The sequence below is a fragment of the Trichechus manatus genome, unplaced genomic scaffold, assembly GCF_000243295.1.
Source record: "Trichechus manatus latirostris isolate Lorelei unplaced genomic scaffold, TriManLat1.0 scaffold00015, whole genome shotgun sequence".
Classification (NCBI taxonomy): Eukaryota; Metazoa; Chordata; class Mammalia; order Sirenia; family Trichechidae; genus Trichechus; species Trichechus manatus.
This window is the reverse complement of record NW_004443951.1, coordinates 14,574,362-14,598,500: the sequence shown is the minus strand read 5'-3', so window position 1 is coordinate 14,598,500 and position 24,139 is coordinate 14,574,362. Positions and strand designations below refer to the sequence as shown.

General features: G+C 36.1%; 1 protein-coding gene across 2 annotated transcripts in view; it reads right to left on the bottom strand.

The window, feature by feature from the left end:
- The window catches only part of FOXJ3 (forkhead box J3), a 162,932-nt gene that overhangs the window by 31,421 nt on the left and 107,372 nt on the right, over positions 1-24,139 (bottom strand). For both annotated transcript variants that reach the window (XM_023727148.1, XM_023727149.1), the window contains exons 5-6: positions 16,330-16,413; positions 4,221-4,322 (exon numbers count right to left, since the gene is read on the bottom strand). In XM_023727148.1, the coding sequence (XP_023582916.1) occupies positions 4,221-4,322; positions 16,330-16,413 (186 nt within the window). The remainder of the gene's footprint in view (positions 1-4,220; positions 4,323-16,329; positions 16,414-24,139) is intronic.

Below are 24,139 nucleotides of genomic sequence, written 5' to 3'. Positions count from 1 at the left end.
ATTTTATCTTCTTTTTTCTTTATTATTATTCTTTCTTTGAATCTATTCTTTCTCTACATGCTTAAGTCTTTAATATTCAATTTTTGCTGTATTCTAGTACATGCATTTAAGGTAAATACTTTTAATTATACTTTTTTAATATTACAGGCTTTGATGTTTCATATTTCTCATTTTCATCAGTTCAAAGTATGTTCTTATTTCCATTTTGATTCTTCTTTAATTCACAGGTTATTTAGAACCATATTACTTAACTTTCAATCTTCTGGGCATTGTTTATATTATCTTTTTGTTATTATTTCTACCTTAATTCCACTGTGGCTGGAAAATATACCCTGTATGATGTCAGCCTTCTGAAATTTGTTGAGACTTTATCATGTAGCATAAATCAGATCAATATAATTAATCTTGGTAAATGTTCCACATGCACTTAAGAAATGTATATTCTGCAACTGTTGGGTGCAACATTCTATATATATCAACTGGGTCTAATGTCCTAATTTTGTGGTTCAAATCTTCTTTATTTTTAGTGGGGATTTTTTGTTTGTTTTGATTTGGTTAGCTTGCTCTAGGAGTTTCAGAGAAAAATGTGTTAAAATCTACCAACATGACTGAGGATTTCTCCACTTAGTTCTGTCAGCTTTTAAGGCTATGTTATTAGGTGTATACAAATTTTGTGGTGTTATACTTTCTTAGTGAAATGACCTTTTTCATTAAAAAAAAAAAAAAAAGATTTTTAGTAATGAGTCTTGCCTTACATTTACAATGTATCTCTTATCAGTGACACATAATTGAATTTCATTTTTTCATCTGGACTGACAATCTTTATCTTTTAAGTTGAATATTTAGTACATTTACATTTAATATAATCACTAATATAATTACATTTAAATACTATTTTCTTTCCACTGGTCCCATCCCTTTTTTGTTCCTTTTTCCCCCTTCCTTTCTTGTCTACTTTTGGGTTAGCCAAGGATTTATTATTTTTCCTTATTAGTTGTATACTATTATTCTTTCAATAACCTAGAGGAGTGGTTCATAAGATGTGGAATTCAGACCAATAACATCAGCGGCATTCAATAACTTGTTAGAAATGAAAATTTTCAGAACCCACTCCAGATCTACTGACTCAGAAACTCTCTGGAGCCCAGCAATCTGGGTTTTAACATGCCTCCAGGTGATTCTGATATACACTGAAGTATTAAGAACCACTGACCATTGCCCTAGATATTACAACAGGCCCATGACTTAGTACTTTTACCACTTCCCATATAATGCAAAAGTCCTAACTGCATTTATTCCTCTTGCTTTGCACTAACACTGTCATGTATTTTACTTCTACATGTATTTTAGACCCACAAGGCATTTTATTATATAATGGTATTGTTATTATTGTTATAAACAACATTCATTTAGATTTATCACTATATATACCCTTTTAGTGATCTTTGTTCTTTTCCTTCATAGGATGATTTTTCTTCTGTCTGAGAAACTCCCTCTTTTTAATTTTTTAATGCTGGTGTGTTGGTAACATATTCTCTCAGATTTTGTCTTTGCAAAAACCTATTTTAACTGTCATTGTTTTACAGAAAATTTTGGTTGACGAATTCTAGATTTGGCAGGTTTTTGCTTTTAGCACTATAAAAATTTCATTCCAGTGTCTGGTTTTCATCATATCTATTCAGAAGCTCCTTTGACGTTGCCTGTTTTTATCCTCCAATTTTAAGTCTTTGTTTTTTTTCCTCTGACTTTGTTTTTTAGCAGTTTGATTTTGATTTGTCTGATGTGTTCTTCTTGTATTAATCCTTCTTGGGGTTCTCAGAACATCCTGAATCTGTGATATATTGTTTTTCATAAGTTTTAGAAAATTAAAATATTGTTTCTTCTTTCTTTTTTCCTCTCCTTCTGGAACCCTAACAACAAGTTTGTTTTATTCCTTTTTTCCCCCTAAGTCCCATTCATCTCTTGAACTTTTCTGAATTTTGCATCCTTTTTTCTTTCTGTACTTCAATCTGCATATTTTCTACTGACCTATCTTCCACATCACTAATTCTCTCCTCTGATGCATCTAATCTGCTATTAAATCCATCTCATGAATTCTTATTTTCAGTTATTATATTTGTCAGTTCTACAGTCTCCTCTTGAGTCTTCCATACAGATTCTAGTTCTCTGGTAAATTTTCTATAATTCATTTATATTCTTGAACATACTGTTCACAGTTATCTTAAAGTCTACAGTGACTAACTGTAGTATTGGATCTCTTATGGATCTGTTTATGTTGTCTGGTTCTTTGTTTTTATTTCTCTTGATACTTAATTATTTGGATCTCTTTCCTGACATGCCAGAAAAATTTTAACTGAATGCTACACTTTACATACAAAAATTACAGAGGCTCCAGATGATGTTATCTCCTCTAGAGAGGATTTAGTTTTCTTCTGCAAAAAGAAGAATATTAGCGTATCACCCTAATACCAGTTGAGGCTGGTGTACTTTGGTTTGGTTTACTTATAGAGCATAACCCTTCTGAGATATCAACTTGAAAGCCTGGTATGTTTCCCATGGTTCCCTTCCCCTACCCTGGAAAACCCTGAACTACAATTTCTGTCTCCCCTGCTCTGTGAGTCTACTGAATTCTGGCTGGCCAAAAATCTACTTGATTTGCCTGTGTCTGACCCAAACACGCACAGGTTAGAAGTCAGCACATGCCCTGAGTGAATACTGACTGCACAAATTTGAGCTCACTTCTGAGATTTCTCAGGACTTTGGCTCCTCAAGTCCTGGCTATTTGGTAACTCCAAACCATGGTTTTTGTCTCTGAGTTCAATGACTGCCTCAACCTGTTGGGTGCTGCTTTCTGTTTAGCCTCTATTCCCTGCACTGAGAATTGGGAAATGTCCCAAGGGAAATTTTGCAGAGCTTATCTCAATGTGTTTTCCCTTTTCTCTGGAGCTCTTGATCTCTGAAGTCTTGGCTGTCTTGTTTTCCAATGCCCTCACGTTATTTTTATTTGGGGGGAGGGGGGTATTTTATGCAGATTTTTAGTGTTCAGGGCAGAAGGGTTAATCTGAAACTAGTTGATCCATGTCTCTGGAAGCAGAAGTTCAGTAACTCTAGCTTTTTTAATGCCCACGTTCATTTGGTCATGAAGTCCTAGCATTATTATCTCCCAAGTGTTTCCTAATAACCAGCACTTACTATGTTTAGGCCCCCAGCATCTCTTAATTGAGCTACTACAAAAAGTAGTATTGGATATTTCTGATTCCAATTCATCTACTTCTCAAGTCTAGCTGGGTTATTAGGTATTATTTTAAAAAGTACAGATTCCTAGGCCTTATCCACAAAGGACAGAGTGTCTGATATGGCAGGCCTGCAATGGAATACTGAAATCCCACCACCACCAAACACACAGATAGACAGGTAAACAGACATACAGGCAGACACACCCAGCTCTCTAAGTGATTCTGATGGAATCATTCCGTGGATCAGTGTTTGGGAAGAATCATTACTGTATACCTAAGCTGCCAGTTTCCTTTCTAAATTGTAAATCTGATTGTCACTTTCCTGATTATATTCTGTCTTCTATGTGTTTATCCATTTTCCGTCTACCGAGGAACAGATCCTATTGTACTATATTAGTGCACTGGTGAATATATAGGTGTTTGTGTTTATGTGAGTGCACAAGAAAGTGGGAGAGCAAGAGACAGAGATAAAGCAAGTGTAAGTGAAAGCCAGACCAAGGACAAACGGGTGAAAGCTAGAGGGAGAGGGCAAGAGCAAGAATGAGAGTACGAGGTTGAGTGTTAGAGGTGTTATGATTTCAAGGTGCTCATGGCCTAGGAGGAGAGGAAATAGATGTTCAGAACTGAGTTAATTCATGAACTTCCAAGAGTCTTTTTAGGGTTTTGAGATATGAGATTAAGAAATCATCTTGTAAAGAAGAGACATTTGTATCCCACTAGGCATCTAATGAACTGGCAGAGTCAAGAATTTAAATAAGCATAGAATTTCTCAACATGTAGTTTCTGATTTCTCCTAGGAATTTTCTTCTAACATGTATATACCTCAAAACATTATGGACTCGGCTTTCAAACTATCATGTATTAGGCAGAAAAATGTATACCATCATTAAACTCAACCATATATAGAACTCTATTGTTGTTATAAAGGAAAATTAAATGTATTACTCAATGACATTTTCAAAAGCATTTAAAAAATGAAATTACTTTGTTAGTCACAGTGTTGATTGCCAGAGTTGGAGAGGCACTTCCCGAAATAATACACTCCATTCCCAAAGCATCTGAATCTATGCTATATGGAGTTGAGGCCTAAAATACAAGAACAAAATAAATAATTATTAGCTTATATATCCAGCAACTTTAACACAGTTTGAAGGGATTTTATCAAATTCTTCAACATCCAGTTCTGTGCTTTGTTCCTGAAAATGAACTTAAATGGCTACTGAAATCTCTTCTATTATATTTTAATATGCTGTTGACCTGATATTACAGAGTCCATAGGTATGGCTACACTGTAACACTTAACTGGCTGTGAGATAAGGTGACAAAAACTGCAGATACACTTCTGTAGTGGAGTCTACTAATGGTCCCCTAATATTCATTCTCCTCTCCATTTTAGATACAGAACCCTGTAGCTATTGACTCATAGCCACCCAGCTAAAGACTACCTTTTTCAAACTCATTTGTGCTAGTTATAGTCATGTGACTAAGATGTGGCAAACAGAATGTGAGCAAGAGTGAGGTGTGCAACTTTTGGGTCATGCCTTTGAAAGGAACGTGCTTGCCCTCCATTCTCTCTTTCCCACTTCTTACAGGCTGGAACACAGATATGGTGGTAGTGATCTCACTTAACTGAGCTCTGGGTAATACCCAGAAAAACAAGATTAGAAACCTAGACATGTGAATAACCTTGCGAAACAGAGCTATTTACCCCTATGACATAACTATCAGCTTGGGCTTTTACCTAAGAAAGAAAGAAATCTTTATGGTTTAAACCTCTCAGTTGTGGTTTTTTGTTTTTCCTTTGTAAGAACAACCAACCATTGTCCTGACTAATAAAACGTCATATGCAATTGTTTATATAAACATGGGTGTTAAAAACAATATAGAAGGTTTTCTGCATTTCGGATCTTTGATATAGATTGTGCCAACAAAGCTCCCTCTCCCAAGAGACATTTTGTATTTCTTTAGTGTGCCCTCAAGAAAATTAATCTTTGATCCTGAAAATTAAAGGGGAGATATAAATAATTTGTGGCTATGATGCTCACTGGCAAAAAATATTTGTTCCACATACCAACCCACCTGAACATGAGTATTTAAAAGATCGTATTGGATGAACCCTGGTAGCACTGAAAGGTCGACAGTTTGAACCCCCCAGTTGCTCCGCAAGAGAAAGATGTGGCAGTCTGATTCCGTAAGGATTTACAGCCTTGGAAACCCTGTGCAGCAGTTCTACTCTGTCCTATAGGGTCGCTATGAGTTGAAATCAACTCAACGGCAACGGGTTTGGTTGCTTTTTTTTTTTTTTAATTGGATAAGCAAGATAGCAATTTCACTGAAACAAATTTCTGAGATTAATTTATTGATCACTTATCCTTAGCACGAATTTCTTTCATCAGATAATCTAATCAACATGCAGGTAGGGAACAGACATCTTGATGAACTGCAAAAAAGGAAAAGACCAGGGCTACCCCTGCAAGCTATAATGCAGCCCTTAGGTGATGGGTACACATTGAGGGTGAGGCAAAAATGAAAAATAGTTCATGATTATTTATAAACTCCAAAGACAACTTTGTATAAGTTGCATTTTTGATGCCAGCCAATAAGCTACACCTAAGTTAACAGAGAGGATTACTTTAGGAAGCTGTAAATCTCATGGTCCTCTAACTCAAGTCTTCCCAGTCCAGACCAGTGGTTCACTATTTAATTCTCACTCTTTCCTACTATTAAGAGAGGGAAGGTTGTGTTGTGTGATTTCATACAAGTTACTCAACCTTTAGGCTTGTTTTCACATTTATAAAAAGATTATGACATTTCCTTTTTGTTAAGACCATTAATGAAATAATTCATGTAAAGCACAAAGCATGGTACCTGACATGCATAATAAATGCTAGCTGCTATGATGACTGCTAGAACATACCTACTATTAATGTTGAGGATCTACTGACTAAGAATACTCAATCGTAATTAATGAGAAAGGAGACAGCCTTGGTACAATGCACTGTATCCTAACATGACCAGACAAATAGATTCAGCTATTATAAATTTGATAGAAAATTTTTTAAAAATCTTTAAATTAGATATTTTTTCATAGATGCTTCAGTTTGGTTCCATCAAGAGTAAAAGACATTCTCTTCACATGCTTTGATACATTCAATGGTATATCTTTTTCTGGGACACTGATTCTGTTAATAGCAGATAATAAGTAGTCTGATTAGTAAAGCCAATGGTCTAGGCATCCCATAGTGTATGTGGATAATTGTTAATATTGCAGCAATAACCCAAATCCTGGGCAAAGTATCAATGAATCTAATTTGGGTGGCACTAGTCAGCCTTGTGAAAGGTCCTTTCTGGAGTTACCTCTTTTCCTCTGTCATTGTCCTACCCATTCAAGTTCCACTTCCAGTATGGCAGTGTAATACCTCTACAGACCAACCTTCCACTGATAACTACAAATTGTGGTGGAAAACAAAAACAAAAAGCAACTGAGGATTCTGAAGAGTAAACAGAACACATAGATTATAGCGAGAAATCAAAACTTAGCGAGACCAGCATGGTGGTGAATTTCCTGTTTTGTTGCAGCTTTACCCTAACAATATGCAGTAGATACGGAGTGTAGACAGCCTAAGCAGATAGAAACCTCACTGTCAGGACTGAACCAAGGAGAAGAGCCAGTCACCAGAGACAGACAAGAGAATCCCATAGAGGAGAGCAGAGAGCTGAAGGGGATCCTCTAATTCTGTTATGAAACACCATAAAAGTCTCAGGCTAACCCCTGAACCACGCATGGGCAGATATGAAAAAAAGGTTCAAAGAACTGAATTAATATTGGAACCACCACCCATAAAAGAAAAAACATAATTGACAGTTTGCATCTTAGAGCTAAAACAAAAACATCAACATTCTACAGAGGACTGTAACAGAACCTAGGGTCTATCTAACATAACAGTCACAATGTCCAAGATACAAACCAAAATTACCTGACATATTAATAACAAAAAAATGTAGCCTATTTTCAAGAGAAAAGGCAATCGACAAATGCTTCCCCCAAGAAGACTGAGATGTTGGAATTATATGGCAAAGACTTTATAGTAGCTATTTTAATTATGCTCACCAAAATAAAGTAAAAACCACTTGAATGAAAATATAATAAGAAAAATCTCTCAGTGGAGAAATAAAAAATATTTTAAAAGAACAAAATCGAAATTTTAGAACTGAAAAAGTTTTAATGGACGGGCTTAATATTAAACTGGAGATGAAAGAGGAAAAGAATCAGTGACCTCAAAAATGATCAACAGAAATGATTCAATTTGAAAAACAAACGAAAAAAGAACAGAACCTCAGAGATTTGTGGGACAATCTCACAAGGTCTAACGTGTACTTGGAGTTACAGAAGAAGAAGAAAAAGAGAGAAAAGGGCAGAAAAAATGTGTGAAGAAATGATGACTGAAAATTTTGGAATTTTGGTGAAAGACAAATTTACAGATTCAAGAAGCTCAGTGAACCTCAAGAAGGAAAAATTCAAATGCTAACGGAAGTTTTTTAGGCTGAAGGGAAATTATAGCAGAAGGAAACTTGGACCTTGAGGAACGAATTAAGGCATCAGACATGGTAAACATCTGGGTAAATGTAAAAGACTACTGTTTTCCCTTAGGTTTTAAAAATTACATATGATTATTTAAGGCAAAAGTTAAAACATGGTCTTGTGCAATTTTCAATGTATGTGGAGAACTATGGGGAATGGTGGAGTGGGGGCAAAGGGGTCTATAAGATTTCTACGTTTTATAGTAAGTGATATAATACTAACTCAAGAGTAGGCTGCAAAAAGGGAGCTGTATATTGAAACTGCTAGAGCAAACACAAAAACAAAATATAAAGAGGTATAGGTAAAAAGCCAACAGATAAATTGAAATGGAATACTAAAATATATCCAAATAATCCAAAAGAAGGCAGGGAAGGGGTAAGAGAGGAAATAAAACAACAGAGATCAAACAGAAAATAAACATAGACCTAAAACCTAACCACATCAATAATTACATTAAATGTTAACAGTTTAAACATACCAGTTAAAAAGCAGAGATTGTCAAGAGGCTAAAAAAGCAAGACTCAGCTAAATGCTGCCATACAAGAGCCACAACTTTAATTATAAAGTCACCCGTAAGTTCAAAGTAATAGATGGAAAAATATATACAATTATGCACTTATGCAAACAGTAGCATAAGAAGGCTGGAGAGGCCATGCTGATATCAGATAAAATAGCCTTTAAGATACAGAGTATACCAGATATAAAAAAAAAAAAATCATTGGATAAAGACAAAGGAATAATTGATGATGAAGATGTAACAATTAAAAACATAAATGTGTCTAATAACACAGCTTCAAAATACATGAAGCAAAAACCCAAAGAGTTAAAAATCATTAAAGGCATAAAGATTGGAATAATATTAAAAATGTCTTAACCTAACTGGTATTACAGAACATAGTACCAAACAACTGTAGTACACACATTCTTTTCAAGTGTACATGGTATATGCACCAAGATATAGCACATGCTGAGCCACAAGTCTCAATAAATGTTAAAAAAAACTAAAATGATACACAGTATGCTCTCTGACTATACAAAGAAATTAAATTATAAATCAATAATAATAAGACATCTAAGAAAATCCCAAATGTTTCAAAATTAAACATACATTTCTAAATTAACTGGCCAGAAAAGACTCAAGAGAATTTTTTAAATTTTTTATATTATTTATTTTTAAATAAGTGATAACAAAAATACAATATATCAAAATTTGTGAGATGTATTTAAAGCAGTACTTAGAAGTAAATGTACAGCTTTAAAATCTTATATTACAAAAGAGGAAAAGTCTCAAATCAATGATCTAAGCTGGAACCTTAAGAAAATGGAAAAAATCTGTAAGCAGAAGAAATGAAAAAGGTATAAGGAGAAATAAAACACACACATACAATAGAAAAAAAATTAACCAAGCCAAAAGCTGGCTCCTTGAAAAGATTAACAAAATTGACAAACTCCTAACTATACTAATGAAGGAAAAAGAGAAAATGTGGTATCAGGAATGAAAGAGGAGTAATTACTACAGCTTCTACAAACATTAAAGGATAAGAGAATATTATAAACCAATTTATGCCAACAAACACAACAACTTAGATGAAATGGACAAATTCCTTCAAGAATACAACTTACCAAATTGGCACAAGAGAAACTGTGAATAGTCCTAAATTAAAGAAATTAAGAATTAAAAACCTTCCCACGAAGAAAACTGCAGGCACAGATGGTTTCGCTGATGAATTCTCCCAAATTTTTGGAACAAATATATCACGCTTACAAAAACTTCTTCAGATAACAGGGGAGGGAGCACTGTCCAACTCATTTTATTAGGCTGCATAACCTTAATACCAAACTCAAACCAAGCCCATTGCCATCAAGTTGATTCTGACTCATCGCTACCCTACAGGACAGAGTAAAACTGCCCCACGGAGGCAGATCACCAAGTCTTTCTCCCATGGAGCAGCTGGTGGGTTCAAGCTGCTGACCTTTTGGTTAGCAGATGAGCACTGAACTACTGTACTGCCAGGGCTCCTGACAAAGACATTACAGAAGAGAAAATTATAAACCCATATCCTTCATGAACACAAATCCAAAGATCCTCAACCAAATATTAGTAAACTGAATCTAACAATATATTAGTGGGGCAATATATCACAATTTAGTAGGACTTATCTAAGGAATAAGGACGTCTTGTGGCACAACAGACAACCACTCAGCTGTAGCCGAAAGTTTGGTGGTTCAAACCCACCCAGCAGCTCTGCAGGAAAAAGACCTGGCAATCTGCTCCTATAAAGATTACAGCCTAAAAAACCCTATGGGGCAGTTCTACTCTGTCACATGGGGTTGCTATGAGTTGAAATCAACTCAACAGCACCCAACAACAACAACATCCAAGAATTGCAAGGTTTGTTTAACTCTGAAAATGCGATCAATGTATTTCAACAAATTAACAGAATAAGGAAGAAATACCATATCATCACCTCAATAGATGGAGAAAAAGCATTTGATAAAATTCAACCACCATTTATGCTAAAGACTCTCAGCAAACTAGTCTTAGAAGGAGGGCTTCAAACCAGTTCAAACCCCTACTGATAATTTGTATTTCCACTCCAGATACACTGAATCAGAATTTACAGTTTAACCAGATCATCAGGTGACTTTTAGGTATAATAAAATTTGAGAATCACTGCTCTACTAGTGGTTCTCAGAACTGGTCCCTAAGCAGTAGCATTAGCATCACCTGGCAACCTGTCAGACACGTAAATTCTTAGCAGGGTTTTGACTGGAACAAACTGGTTGAAAGCCCTGCTTAAGAAGTAAATGTCCTCAATCTGATAAAGGACATCTATAAAAACTCTAGAGCTTATACTTAATGGTAAAAGACTAACACTTTCCCCCTAAAAACAAAAGCCAGGCAAGGATACCCACTTTCACTGCTTCTACTCAACACTGTACTGAAGGTTCTAGCCATTGCAATAAGCAAAGAAAAAGAAACAGAAATAACGGAAAGGAAAAAGAAAAAGGTGTCTCTACTGTAATGCTGTCAACAACCTGCTGCCTTCCAGTCAATTCTGACTCAAGAGTGCCCCTATAGGACAGAGTAGAACTGCCCCATAGGGTTTCCAAGCAGCCGCTGGTAGATTTCAACTGCTGACCTTTTGGTTAGCAGTCAGGCTCTTAACCACTGCACCACCAGGGCTCCAATGCTGTCAATAGTCATCTAAAATCATATTTATGTTACCTAATTCTGTATGTCTGCATTAAATGTGGGTTAATTCTTTCTTAAAATCAAGGGTCACTGGCTCACAATAGGATATGCAAATATAAAAGGAAAATATGAGTTAGTGTTGTGGTCTTTAGCATAGCAAATACCAATGGCAGTATACTGTAGTTGTAAACAGCAAAGACTGCCTGAGTTCAAATCCTGGCTCTGGTTCTTATTAGCTGAGTACCCATGGACAACTTACTTAACATCCATGTACGTCAGTTCCACCATTTTGAGTTACTGTAAAAATTACACGGGTATGTGTAAAAATCCTTTAAAAAGCATCTAGCACATAAACACAATATATATCTATTATTATTATTATACTGTTACGACTTCTAACCTGTCACTTTATAGTTGAAACACTTAAGATAAAAAAATTTAACAACTTGCCAAGAGTCACAAGAGCTAGTAAGTTGTAAAGCCAGAAGAGAAACCCAGGACTCCTGGTCAATGAGTCTACCCATCTCACCTTGCTAAACTTTATTTTAGGTCTTCAAGTCTATTTTATGATAAAGGAAAAGTGCTAAGAAGATGAAAGAAATTAGAAAAAGGAAAAAGAGATACATTTATATACTCAAGGATTAAGGAAAGAAGAAAGGAATACTGTAATGATGGAAGAGAGAGCATGGGCTTACGTTCCTGTAAATGGAAGAACGGACAAGGACATGGTCCAAAGAAATGAGTTAAGAATGTTAGGCTGAATATAATTATCAGGCTTGATTTTTCTTTTAGGACATGAAGACGTTGCTGCTTGCATTTGCTTTTAAATTTTTTCTATTTTTGGTGAAAATATACACAGCAAAACCCACTATCATTCCACAGTTTATAGACAAAATGACCAATGACATTAGTTACATTCTTCACATTGTGTTAACATTCTCATTATTTCTGTTCTAGTTATTTCATTTCCATTAACTTCATCTCCCTGCCCCCCAACCTTCCCATCTATGCTTCAAAATAGCTGTTGACCCTTTGGTTTTATTTAAAAATAAAAAATAATTTTTTTTTTTTTTTTTTTAAAGCAATACTCAAGGGTGACAATCTTTAGTCTTTGGGCTAAACTGTTAGTTAACGGCGACTTCAGGAGATAGCTGTAATTCAAGGTTTAAAGAGCAACTCAGGGCCACGGTTACAGGGACTCCGCCAGCCTCAAGAGATCCAGTTAAGTCTGGATTCTTTCCTAAAAAATTTGAAGTTCTGCTCTACACTTTTCTCCCTTTTTATCAGGATTCATCTATTGTATTCCTAATCAGAATCGTCAGTAGTGGTAGCCAGGCACCATCTAGTTCTTCTGGTCTCAAGCTGGAGAAGGCAGTGGTTCATGTAGACAATTAGTCCTGTAGTCCAGTTCCTTCTCTGACTCCTGGGTTTCCTTCTTTCTCCTTTGTTACAGATGAATAAGGACCAATAGCTGTATCTTAGATGGCCACTCATAAGCTTTTATGACTCCAGACACTACTCACCATACTGGGAGATAGAATATAATCTTTAAGAACTATATTATGCCTATTGACTGGATTGTCCCATAAGACCATGGCCCTAAGCCCTCAAAGAGAACTTATCCCATGAGGTGACTGGTTATGTCCTGCATTTTTTAAAATCAATTCTCTTTAGCAGTTTAGAAAGCTTTTCCTGTTCCATTAAAAGCTCATTTCTCTTCAAACTTAAAAATATGTGAAATGTTTTTATTTTTCATATAGTATTCTGATGTTCACACATTGATAAAGGAATAACCAATTTCAGAAATTTAATAAGGTATTTTTAGGAATGTCAACATATTTACCATCTACATTTAAAAGTTATTTTATTCTTTAAGTTTTCAACTCATTGGTCCTGCTTGGTTTTTGAGAAAACTTCAAATGTCTAAAGATCATATTACAAATCATCACTACTTGACTGTCCTAGGCATTTCTTTATACAAAACCCAATGGTTACTCAAAAGGTAAACTCTGTTTGGTTTGGCCCTAATAAAAAATACTATATATCAGAAGGCCTTTCACCCTCTCACCCTCCTTCCAAAAATGCCTCTAAATTTAAAAAAAAAAAAAAACAAAAAACCGACACATCAGTTTATCAGGGCAAGAAATTTTGTTTTGTAGGAACACTATCTTCCAGGGTATTTGTTAAACAACATTTGTTCCCCCGCTTATACGTACTTTGCTGACAGTTAGCCTCTTTCTATACGTTTCTCTCCTGTAGTGGCAACCAATTCACAGCTCAGGTCAAAATAGCCAATATTACTAACTGAAAGGTTCTCATAGTGTATGAGTATTTTACGAAACTACACCACAAAGGTAAATTGTTAACGTTTTTATGTCTTAAACTTAAAATGAAGATTAACAATAAGGAGTGGAAAATGAATCTAGAAAGCATATTCCAAAATGTACATTCAAAAACACATGCTTTATGGGTAAAACATACTTTTGTAATCTGAATTCTTTATTTTTACAACCAAAACCAGTTGTCGAATTGATTCTGAATCACGGCAGCCCCATTTGTGTCAGACTAGAACTGTGCTTCACAGGGTTTTCAATGGCTGATTTTTCAGAAGTAGAGACTAGGCCTTTCTTCCAAGGCGCCTCTGGGTGGACTCAAACCTCCAGCCTTTCATTTAGCAGCTGAGTATGTTAACCGTTTGCACCACTGAGGGACTCCTATATTTCTACAGACTTCCATTATAAAACTGGCAATATAGTCTAATCTCAAAGTAAAGGGGGGCTCTCATAGAAATAAAGGGGTACTGCTCTAAGAACTATGAAACAAAGTAACAGAATAAAAGGCAGGCTTAATATCCAAAAGGAACGCACAGTTGTCAACCCAACCACAAACTGCAACTTTGAAGAATAATTCAAGTTCCAGGAACTTCAAAAGAAGAGAGAAAATGGTAGAGAAGATCACAATTCCTCAGCCCTTTAAGACACACATCCTTTCCAAGTCGTATGCTGATGCTCTGGGTTAATTAAGCAGTGGGGATTTTTCTCCCCTTCCTTCGAATTTTGGCATAAATGCTGAATACGTTTTGTACTCCACATTTTCACATAATCAAAGTCCATATGCTAAGTCTGTTTTAAAAGGCAGAGGCAGGAGGGCAGGAATCGAGGCTCACTTCCTCTCAAACCATTACATCTCAACATCTCAGTCTTAAAATTGTCTACCTCTATTACTAGAAGACTAAGTCAGAACACTAAACTTCAACTTCTTAAACTTTGGTTTGCAAAAAGCCAAAAATTGTTCTGGCCTAAGGGGGGTGGGGACCGCCGCCATCGAGTCGATTCTGACTCACAGCAACCCTATAGGACAGAGCAGAACTATCCCATAGGTTTCAAGGAGCAGCTGGTGGATTTGAACTGCCGACCTTCTGGTTAGCAGCTGAGCTCTTAACCATTATGCCACCTCACCCTTAATTCTATATAGCTTGACAACTGCCTTACTGAATTTCTTTTGCTAGCTTCAATAAATCTGCCTGACTAAATCCCACTGCTCCTATACCTCATGGACTCACATGATCCCAACTTAAAGCCAATTTGAGGTCCTTATCCTTGAGGCTGGGATGTTTTATCCTTCTACCAGCAATGGGCATAGAACAAGTTATCTGACCAAATGTCCACTCCCAGTTTCTGTCATCTTATTCTCTTTGTCCCGATCTATTCTGCAAATGTTTACTGGCACCTATTATAAGCCATGAAAAATGCTAACCACTGGAGTTACAAATATAAATAAGATATTTTCTCTGCCCTTAAGAGGACCTCGGCCCAGTGAAAGAGTCAAACATAGAAATAAATAGGTACTATAAAGTGTGAGAAATTCTATAAAAGACCTTTGTAAAAATTCCATGGGAACACAAATGAAGAAGTGAGGAACGGCCTCACAACGTGGTTATCATTTGGATCTTGAAGAATAGTATGGGGTGTGCGAATACATGTGTGTTAGTATATGGTTTTTAGTTGAAAACGTAGAAAAGGTAACAAGGAAAACTGAAGTAATGCCTCCTGGCAAACAAAGGGCCGAATAAAATATGTTAAGATAAACAACTTACGATATCCACTACAGCTCCCTTTTTCATTCTTACAAAATTAATTTTAATCATGAATTTACAAGTAAGAATTATCTTACAAACAACACACACGCACTTAGAGATATTTTGTACAGAATGATTATTACGTAGATGAAAGCAGGAAAAAGCATTTTGAGGACAATTAGGAAAATTCAATGTAAGCATACTGATCATCTGCAGTGAAAGAGAACAGGTCTGTTATATAAAACCAGTCCTCAATGTCGACAATGCAGAGAAAAGACTATCAAATTAAAACTCAAGAGATCTGAAATCAAGTCTCAGTTAGACAACAGCTATGCCCTAATTAGGAAAAACCGTTTACTTAATTTCCTAAAATGTTCACCTAACTCAAAGAGTTAAGATCAAATAAAATAATGGGTCTGAAAAGGGAGCTGAAAAATACAAAATGCTATACAAATATAAAATCTTACCTCTGTTATGTTTATACTTGCTATATTGGAAATGAACTCTTAAAATCTGTATTTCCTTTACGTTAATGAGGAGAAACAACTCAGAAAAGGAGGGTGAGAATGGTTGCACAACTCAAAGAATGTAATCAATGTCACTAAACTGTACATATAGAAACTGCTCAAAAAAAAGAATGTTTAGATTGTGATAAATGTAACTAATGTCACTGAACAATTTGTGTGGAAACTGTCAAATGGGAACCTAACTTGCTGTGTAATTACCAAAAATGCAATATTATTATTATTTTTTAATCTGTATTCCTTTCTTAAAAGCAATAGTTTAGCTTAACTAGTTAAAAATGTCTGCCTTGAGCATTAGGCTCTTTTAAAAACTATCTATGTGGGATAGCTCAGCTGCTATCCAAAAGGTCAGCAGTTGGAAATCCTATGGGGCAGTGCTACTCTGCACTATAGGGTCGCTATGAGTCGGAATCGACTCAATGGCAACGGGTTTATGTGGGATCAAACTGATAACAGCTACTTGGAAGATTAGACAGGAAGCTTAAGGAGCAATAAGTTTATGTTAATGGGGGAGGAACAACTCAGAAAAGGAGGGTAAGAATAGTTACACAACTCAAAGTATATTATCAATGTCACTGAATTGCACATGTAGAAACAGCTGAATTAGTGTATTTTTGCTGTGTATATTCTTAACAACAACAAAAAAATTTTAAAAAACTGTATTTCTGACATTTTAACCTGGTCATACTGAAGTTCCAATAAACAGCTTTTACCCGTTCTACAGATCGTGCCCTCTTCTTTGGCCGAGTAGGCAGCGCATCTTCCTTCGGATTGGTGTCTATTGCCCAATAGGACCCCTGAAGGTTAAAAAATATATATATATATATTAATAGTATACTGCAGCAAGTGTATAACATTAAAATGGATTTTTATAATCCTCTGCTTCTAAAGCAAACATTCTGCAAATACAAGAGTGGAAAACTAGCATGAACAGAAAGAGCAGTTTTGAAATGAGAAGAAGTAAAATTTACATTAAGAAAAAAGTCCATAATAACCAGATTATTAAAGAGAACAAAAAAAACCCAAGTCCTAGAACCACTGCCACAGCCAAATTAAAAAAATAACCAATTGAATACTTTTTAAAATATATACTAATTCTTTTTAAAACTATATACTAATTCTGAATTAAACACAGCCCTGGTGGCATAGTGGTTAAGAGTTTGGCTGCTAACCAAAAAGGCTGGCAGTTCGAATGTAACAGTTGCTCCCCTTGGAAACCTTATGGGACAGTTCTACTCTGTCCAGCAGGGTCACTATGAGTCAGAATCAACTCAACAGGCAACAGGTCTTAATTAAACACATAGCAGTTACAGTAACATATGACCTCCAAGTCTAAAGAATTTTATTTAGATCATACAGTTTGTGTATATTATACAGATAAGGAGACCAAAGATCAGAAAGGTAAAGTGGTTTGCCCAAACAAGGATATGAGAGCCAGGACTAGAATCAAGGTCTTGATTCTTAGTTCTTTCCTCCCTCAAATATCCTGATTCTCCAAACACACACACACACACACACATACACACAGAGACACACACGAGGAAGGAGAGAGTAAACGAGGGAATAAGGGGAAGGATATATACCTCTATTAGAAACAGAAACACCATATATGTACTAGCCTTACAATTGATTCCAGTGATATTATTCAAGTCTAGTCTTTGCCTCTACGATGTCATTAATTCTCCTGGGCTGCTTTTCCAGGCAACATTTGACAAAGACAGGAAATACAGCTCTCATCTATCAATCCTCAAGCTTTATGCTCAACATGAATTATCTGATTATGTTTCTTGAACATACCACGTTCTTTCATACACCTGTGCCTGCCTTACATGATGATCTCACTACCTGTAATATATCTATCTTACCACTGACAAATTATATTCTACCTAGAAAATTTAGCTTAGACATTATCTGAAGGAATCCTTCTCTGATCCTCCTGCCATACTCGAGTTCATATGTCTCTCCCTGTGTAAGATCTCTATATTTTCTATACACTTAGACCACTGACTACACTTACAATTTTGTTTGCATGTCTTTATCCCATTTTAGACTATGAGTTCCTTAAGGGTAGGAACTATGTTATATGCATTTCTATATCCATAGTGCCAGTTACAATGTCAGGCACAGAGCAAGTACTCAATAAACATTTGCTCAAGTGGGAAGAAAGAAAGTTGTTGAGCAAACTATGCCAAGAATGTCAGTGTAGACAGTATATGCCAGGCCTTCCCAGATCTTAATCTGTCTAGGTACCTGAGCTTAGCATTCCACTGCATCATTTAGCCATTGCTTGGACATTCTTCCAAGTTACCTTTTCAAAGTGGTCACTGCATCTGAGCTAATGAGTCTTCCAGACCTGATACAAACTTGCCAAGAACCACATAAAATGTCGATGCTACAAAAAGTAAGCACTAAAAATGAAAACAGTGATTTCATGAGTAGGTTCAGCTAGCAAGTTTCAAAATAAAGTAGGGGGAAAATGTTTAAATTGATTTATGAAAATTGAAAATAAAACAGAAGGAGAAATACCAAAATTCATTGGACAATAGTTATAAAAACCCACTGTTAAAAAAGATGATAAATTCCAGTGTTTAGTTTTGTTTTGTTGGATGTGTATATATCCATTAATCTGGGGAAACCACTCAGAGTCCAAACTTTAGACCGGCTTGTTATTAAACAGTTTAATAAAGCCACAAAACCAAATACCTATCTGTTCTTCCACACAAAATATGAATGGCTGTGTAGCTTGCCACAAACAGATCAACAACAGGGAAAAGACTTGTTCATAAGCCTAACATTAACCACTATGTATTCACAAAACAATGAATGCCCAAATGCAAACACTAACTTTATTACGGTTTAAATGATTCACAAGACAAGTTGTGAAATCTCCTACCTAGTGGCTCTCCGATAACCTGGTACCTGAGTTTCCTCATCTGTTAAATCAACGGTCTGGATTAAATGACCTCAAAAGTTCCCTTTAGCTACCTTCTAAAAGCAGAGTTACCTTTGTTCCTCTTTGTTAGACAATATATCTCACAAAAACTGAACTATTTATATATAGCCAATCAACAAACACATGCTAAACTTAATTTCCTTCCACAGCAGGGCCTATTCCTCTAGGCTGATATGGAGCAAGTAGGAAATAGGAGGATATTTTGTTTGTTTAATCAACTTTATTGAAGAATATTCAACGAAAGAAAATGCACTCATTTTAAGTGTACATTTGAGGAATTTTGACAATTGTATACATCCAAGTAACCAATACCAAAATCAGTATGTAAAGCATTTCCATCACCCTAAAAAACTCCTTTGTGTGGCTCAGCAAGAAATTCTTCTAACCCCCAACCCCATCCCACACAACCACTGATCTGTTTCCTATCATACAGATTAGCTGTGCCTTTTCTAGAATTTCATGTGAATGAATTCCAACTGTCAAACTATTTTCCACTCTCATCAGCACTGTATGAGAGTTCAGCTGCTCCACCTCGACAACATTTTCAATTACAACCATTCTAGTGGATGTGTAGTAGTGCCTCAGTGGTTTTCATGTGCATTTCCCTAATGACTTGGAGCCCTGGTGGTGCAAAGGTTAAGCGTCTGGCTGCTAACCCAAAGGTTGGCAGTTCAAATCCCCCAGCCGCTCCTTGGAAACCCTATGGGGGCAGTTCTACTTTGTCCTATAGGTTGCTATGAGTTGGAATTGACTCAACAGCAATGGGTTGTTTGCTGTTGTTTTGTATTATAAGAATTCCTTATACATTCTGAATAACAAGTCCTTTGTCTAATATATACATGTCGTGAATATCTTCTCCAAGTCTGTGCCTTGTCTATTCATTTTCATAACGACGTTTTCTAAGGGGCAAAAAGTTTTAAGTGCAACAATTTCCAATTTATCAATTTCCCTTTTATGGTCATTTCCAATTTATCAATTTCCCTTTTATGGTCCGTGTTTTCTCCTATCTAAATCTTTGCCTAATCCAAGATGGTAAATGTTCTCTCCTTTGTTTTCTTCTAGAAGTTTTATAGTCTTAACTTTTCTGTTTAGGTCTCTGATCCATTTAGAGTTAATTTTCTTAGTGTGAGCTAAGAATCAATATTAATTTTTCTTTCACTGAGACATACAGCATCATTTTTAGAAAAGACTATATCCTTTAACCAGTGAATTACACTGGCACCTTTGTCAAAAATAACTGAATATATATGTGCGTCTCTATCTAAACTCTCTATTGTGTTCCAATGATCTACACGTCTGTTCTTACAGGAATACCATTCTGTCTTGATTACTGTAGTTGTACAGAAAAACCTGAAACTCAACAGTGTAAGTCCTACAACTTCATTCTTTTTGAAAAGTGCTTTACCTATTCTAGGTCCTTTGCATTTCCATATAAATAACAGAATCAGCTTCAGTGGCATCACTATGGGGATGCGCACTGTACTGGGTGATGATGTCAAAAGGGGCGACACTAAAATGACTGTCCATAAAATTTTTGTGCAGTGTTTCAGCAGAAATTTATTTTTTATAAAAATAATCCTATAGATAGTTATAACAACAAAAAAAATTTTTGTTTAAGCCCAGCTTACATGTATCAGTATACCTACAAGGCTAAAACTCTATGCGAATTTACTTTTTGAACCTTCTAATGCGCTGGAGGTGCTCACTGGTCTATGTCAAGAAATTCAGAAGACAGCTACCTGGCCAACTGACTGGAAGAGATCCATATTTGTACCCATTCCAAAGAACACGGAACATAACATGGAAATTATGAAACAATATCAATACTATCACACACAAGTAAAATTTTGCTGAGGATCATTCAAAAGCAGTTGCAGCAGTACATCAACAGGGAACAGCCAGAAATTCAAGCTGGATTCAGAAGAGGACGTGGAATAACGGGTATCATTGCTGATGTCAGATGAATCATGGCTAAAAGCAGAAAATTCCAGAAAAATGTTTACCTGCTGTTTTATTGACTATGCAAAGCATTCGACTGTGTGGATCATAATCAATTATGGATAACACTGCAAAGAATGGAAATTCCAGAATACTTAATTGTGCTCATGAGGAACCTGTACATAGACCAAGAGGCAGTTGTTCGAAAAGAACAACGGGGATACTGAGTGGTTAAAGTCAACAATGATGTGCGTCAGGGTTGTATCCTTTCACCATGCTTATTCAATCTGTATGCTTAGCAAATAATCTGAGAAGCTAGATTATATGAAGAATAATGGGGTATTAGGATTGAAGGAAGACTCATTAACAACCTGCAATATGCAGATGACACAACCTTGCTTGGTGAAAGTGACGAGGACTTGAAGCACTTACTGATGAAGATCAAGACTACAGTCTTCAATATGGATTACACCTCAACATAAAGACAAGAAAAATCCTCACAACTGGACCAATAAGCAACATCACTGATAAACAGAGAAAAGACTGAAGTTGTCAAGGGTTTCATTTTTCTTGGATCCACAATCGACGCCCATGGAAGCAGCAGTCAAGAAATCAAATGACGCACCGCATTGGGCAAATCTGCTGCAAAAACACCTCTTTGAAGTGTTAAAAAGCAAAGAAGTCACTTTAAGGACTAAAGTACGCCTGACCCAAGCAAGCCATGGTCTTTTTCAACCGCCTTATATCCATGTGAAAGTTGGACAATGAATAAGGAAGACTGAAGTAAGATCATGTAATACTTGTCCTTTTGCAACTTACTAAGCTCAGCGTCACGTTTTCAAGGTTCATCCATGCTGTGGTATGCAATGGGTCTTTGTTTCTCTTTACAGCTGCATAATGTCCCATTGTACGTATATACCACATTTTGTTATACACATTTATTCATCAGTTGATAAGACATATCAGTTGTTTCCAACTTTTTGCTACTCTGCAATGAATACTGATGTACAAGTTTCTGTTTGCTTTCCTACCTTCCCTTCTGATTACATACCTAGGACTGCGATTGCTGGGTCATATGGTAATCCTCGATTCAACTTTTTGAGGAACCACCAAACTGTTTTCCATAGTGGCTGCACTGTTTTACATTCCTACATGCAACGGATGAGGATTCCAGCTACTCCACAACCTCACCAACACTTGTTTTGTTTTCTGGGTTTTTTGCTTTGTTTTGTTTTGTTTTTTATCATTGTCATTCTAATGGGGGTAAGGTGATACCTCATTGTGGTTTTGATTTGCATCTCCCAAATAGGGTGGCTATGAGTCGAAATCAAATCCACAGCACACAACAACAATGGCTAATGATGTTGAGCATCTTTTTATGTGCATGTTGGCCATCTGAATATTCTCTTTGGTGAAGTGTCCAAGCACTTAAAGGCTTTTTTCTGACTGGGCTGTTTGTCTTTTTGTTGTTAAGTGGCAGAAGTTTTACATATATCTGATACACAGTTGCCAAAAGTTTTCTCCCAATCTGTAGGTTGTCTTCTCACTTTGTTGATAAAAGTCCTCCGATGTACAAAAGTATTTAATTTTTATGAGGTCCCATCTATTTTGTCTTTTGCTGCTCAAGCTTTTGTTATCATATCTGATAATCTATCATTAAACACTAGGTTCCATACCCTTGCCTCGTCCCTACATTTTCTTGTGAGAATTTTATGATTTTAGTTTTCACATTCAGGTCCTTGATCCATTTGGAATTGATTTTTGTGTATGGTGTGAAGCACTGTCAACTTCCTTTATAAAAGCCTGCTGAGATTTTCACTGGGATTGCACTGACTCTACAGATCAGTTACGGAGGACCGAGTCCCGGGTGGCAGAAATGGTTAAGCGCTTGGTTACTCTGTCACATCGAGTCACTATGAGCTGGAATGGACTAGACAGCACCCAACAACTACAACATATGATGTCTTGATGAATATTCCTTGTGCATTTGAAAAGAATGTGTACTCTGACACGTTGGCTGTAGTGTCCAGATCTTCTGTATCCTTAATTACTTTTTTGTCTGGTTGTTTTAATATTTGCTGAGAAATGTCTATTAAAACTTCCACGAATGATTACGGATTTGTCTATTTCTCTTTTTAGTTCTGAGAGTTCTGTTATTACACTCATATACATTTATCATTCTTAGGTCTTTTTGATGGACTGACCCCTCTGTTATTTCCCATATGCTATTAAAGCCATCCAGTGAATTTTTCATTTATTGTTCTTTTCAGCTCTGCAATTTCCATCTGGTTCATTTTTACAGTTTTCATCTCTCTGTTGAAATTATCTATCTGTTCATTCTTTCATTATTTAAATATATTTTAATTTTTGAACATATTTAATAACAGCTGCTTTGAAATCTTTGTTAAATCCAACATATGGGCCACTTGTTCCACCTAATTCAGGAAGTAAGATAACTGCACCTCTTACTGAGCCATAGTAACCTCAGACTCTTTCACTTCTAACCCCTCTAGGTAAGCTCCCCATGAAATTTTCCCTGCATAATGCACTGTGCTGAACTCCAGCAACAAACTACTAGAATATTTAGAAGGCCATGTGGTATCTTAAAGACCATCTACGAACCCACAAAAGTTCTACAACAGAGGAAGGAAAGAGTTATAGCATAATGATTTAGAGTATGGACTTTCAAGTCAGACTGTACAGCGTTATTGTATGACGCCGGGCAAGTAACTAAACTTGTGTGCCTGAGTTTCCTCGTCAAGAAAACAGAAATAAAAACAGTATTTATCTCATAGGGTTTCTTTAAACTGTTGGCACAGAACATCCCAGCTCTATTACTTTCTAGCTGAATGATCTTGGACAAGTTATCAAACTACTGCTCTACTTTCCTCACTTCATTTCACAGAGTTATCAAGAGAACTAACCCTAAGTACACCAGGAAAAACAGTCATCCCTGTTTACCATCTGGGTCCAATGGACTCTTTTTATTTGTTTACAGTTAAGTCATTTTAGAAATAATTATAGAATTATTAATTAAAGGATAGTGGGAAAGAACTTTTTAGATATTTTCATAGGAATTTAAACACAGAAAACTCAAATTTTATGATACAGATAGACATAGATTCAGAAGAGGAAGTGGAACCAGGGATATCATTGCTGATGTCAGATGGATTGTGGCTGAAAGAAGACAAGACCAGAAAGCTGTTTACTTGTGTTTTATTGACTATGCAAAGGCATTAGACTGTGTGGATCATAACAAATTATGGATAACATTGCAAAGAATGAGAATTCCAGAACACTTCATTGTACTCATGCAGAACCTGTACAAAGAGCAAGAAGCAGTTATTCAAACAGAACAAGGGGATACAGTGTGGTTTAAAGTTAAATAAGGTGTGCATCAGGGCTGTATCCTTTCACCATACTTATTCAGTCTCTACGCTGAGCAAATAATGTGAGAAGCCAGACTGTATGAAGAAGAATGGGGCATCAGGATTGAAGGAAGACTCATTAACAACCTGCGTTATACAGATGACACAACTTTGCTTGCTGAAAGTGAAGAGGACTTGAAGCACTTACTGATGAAGATCAAAGACCACAGCCTTCAGTATGGATTACACTTCAACATAAAAAGA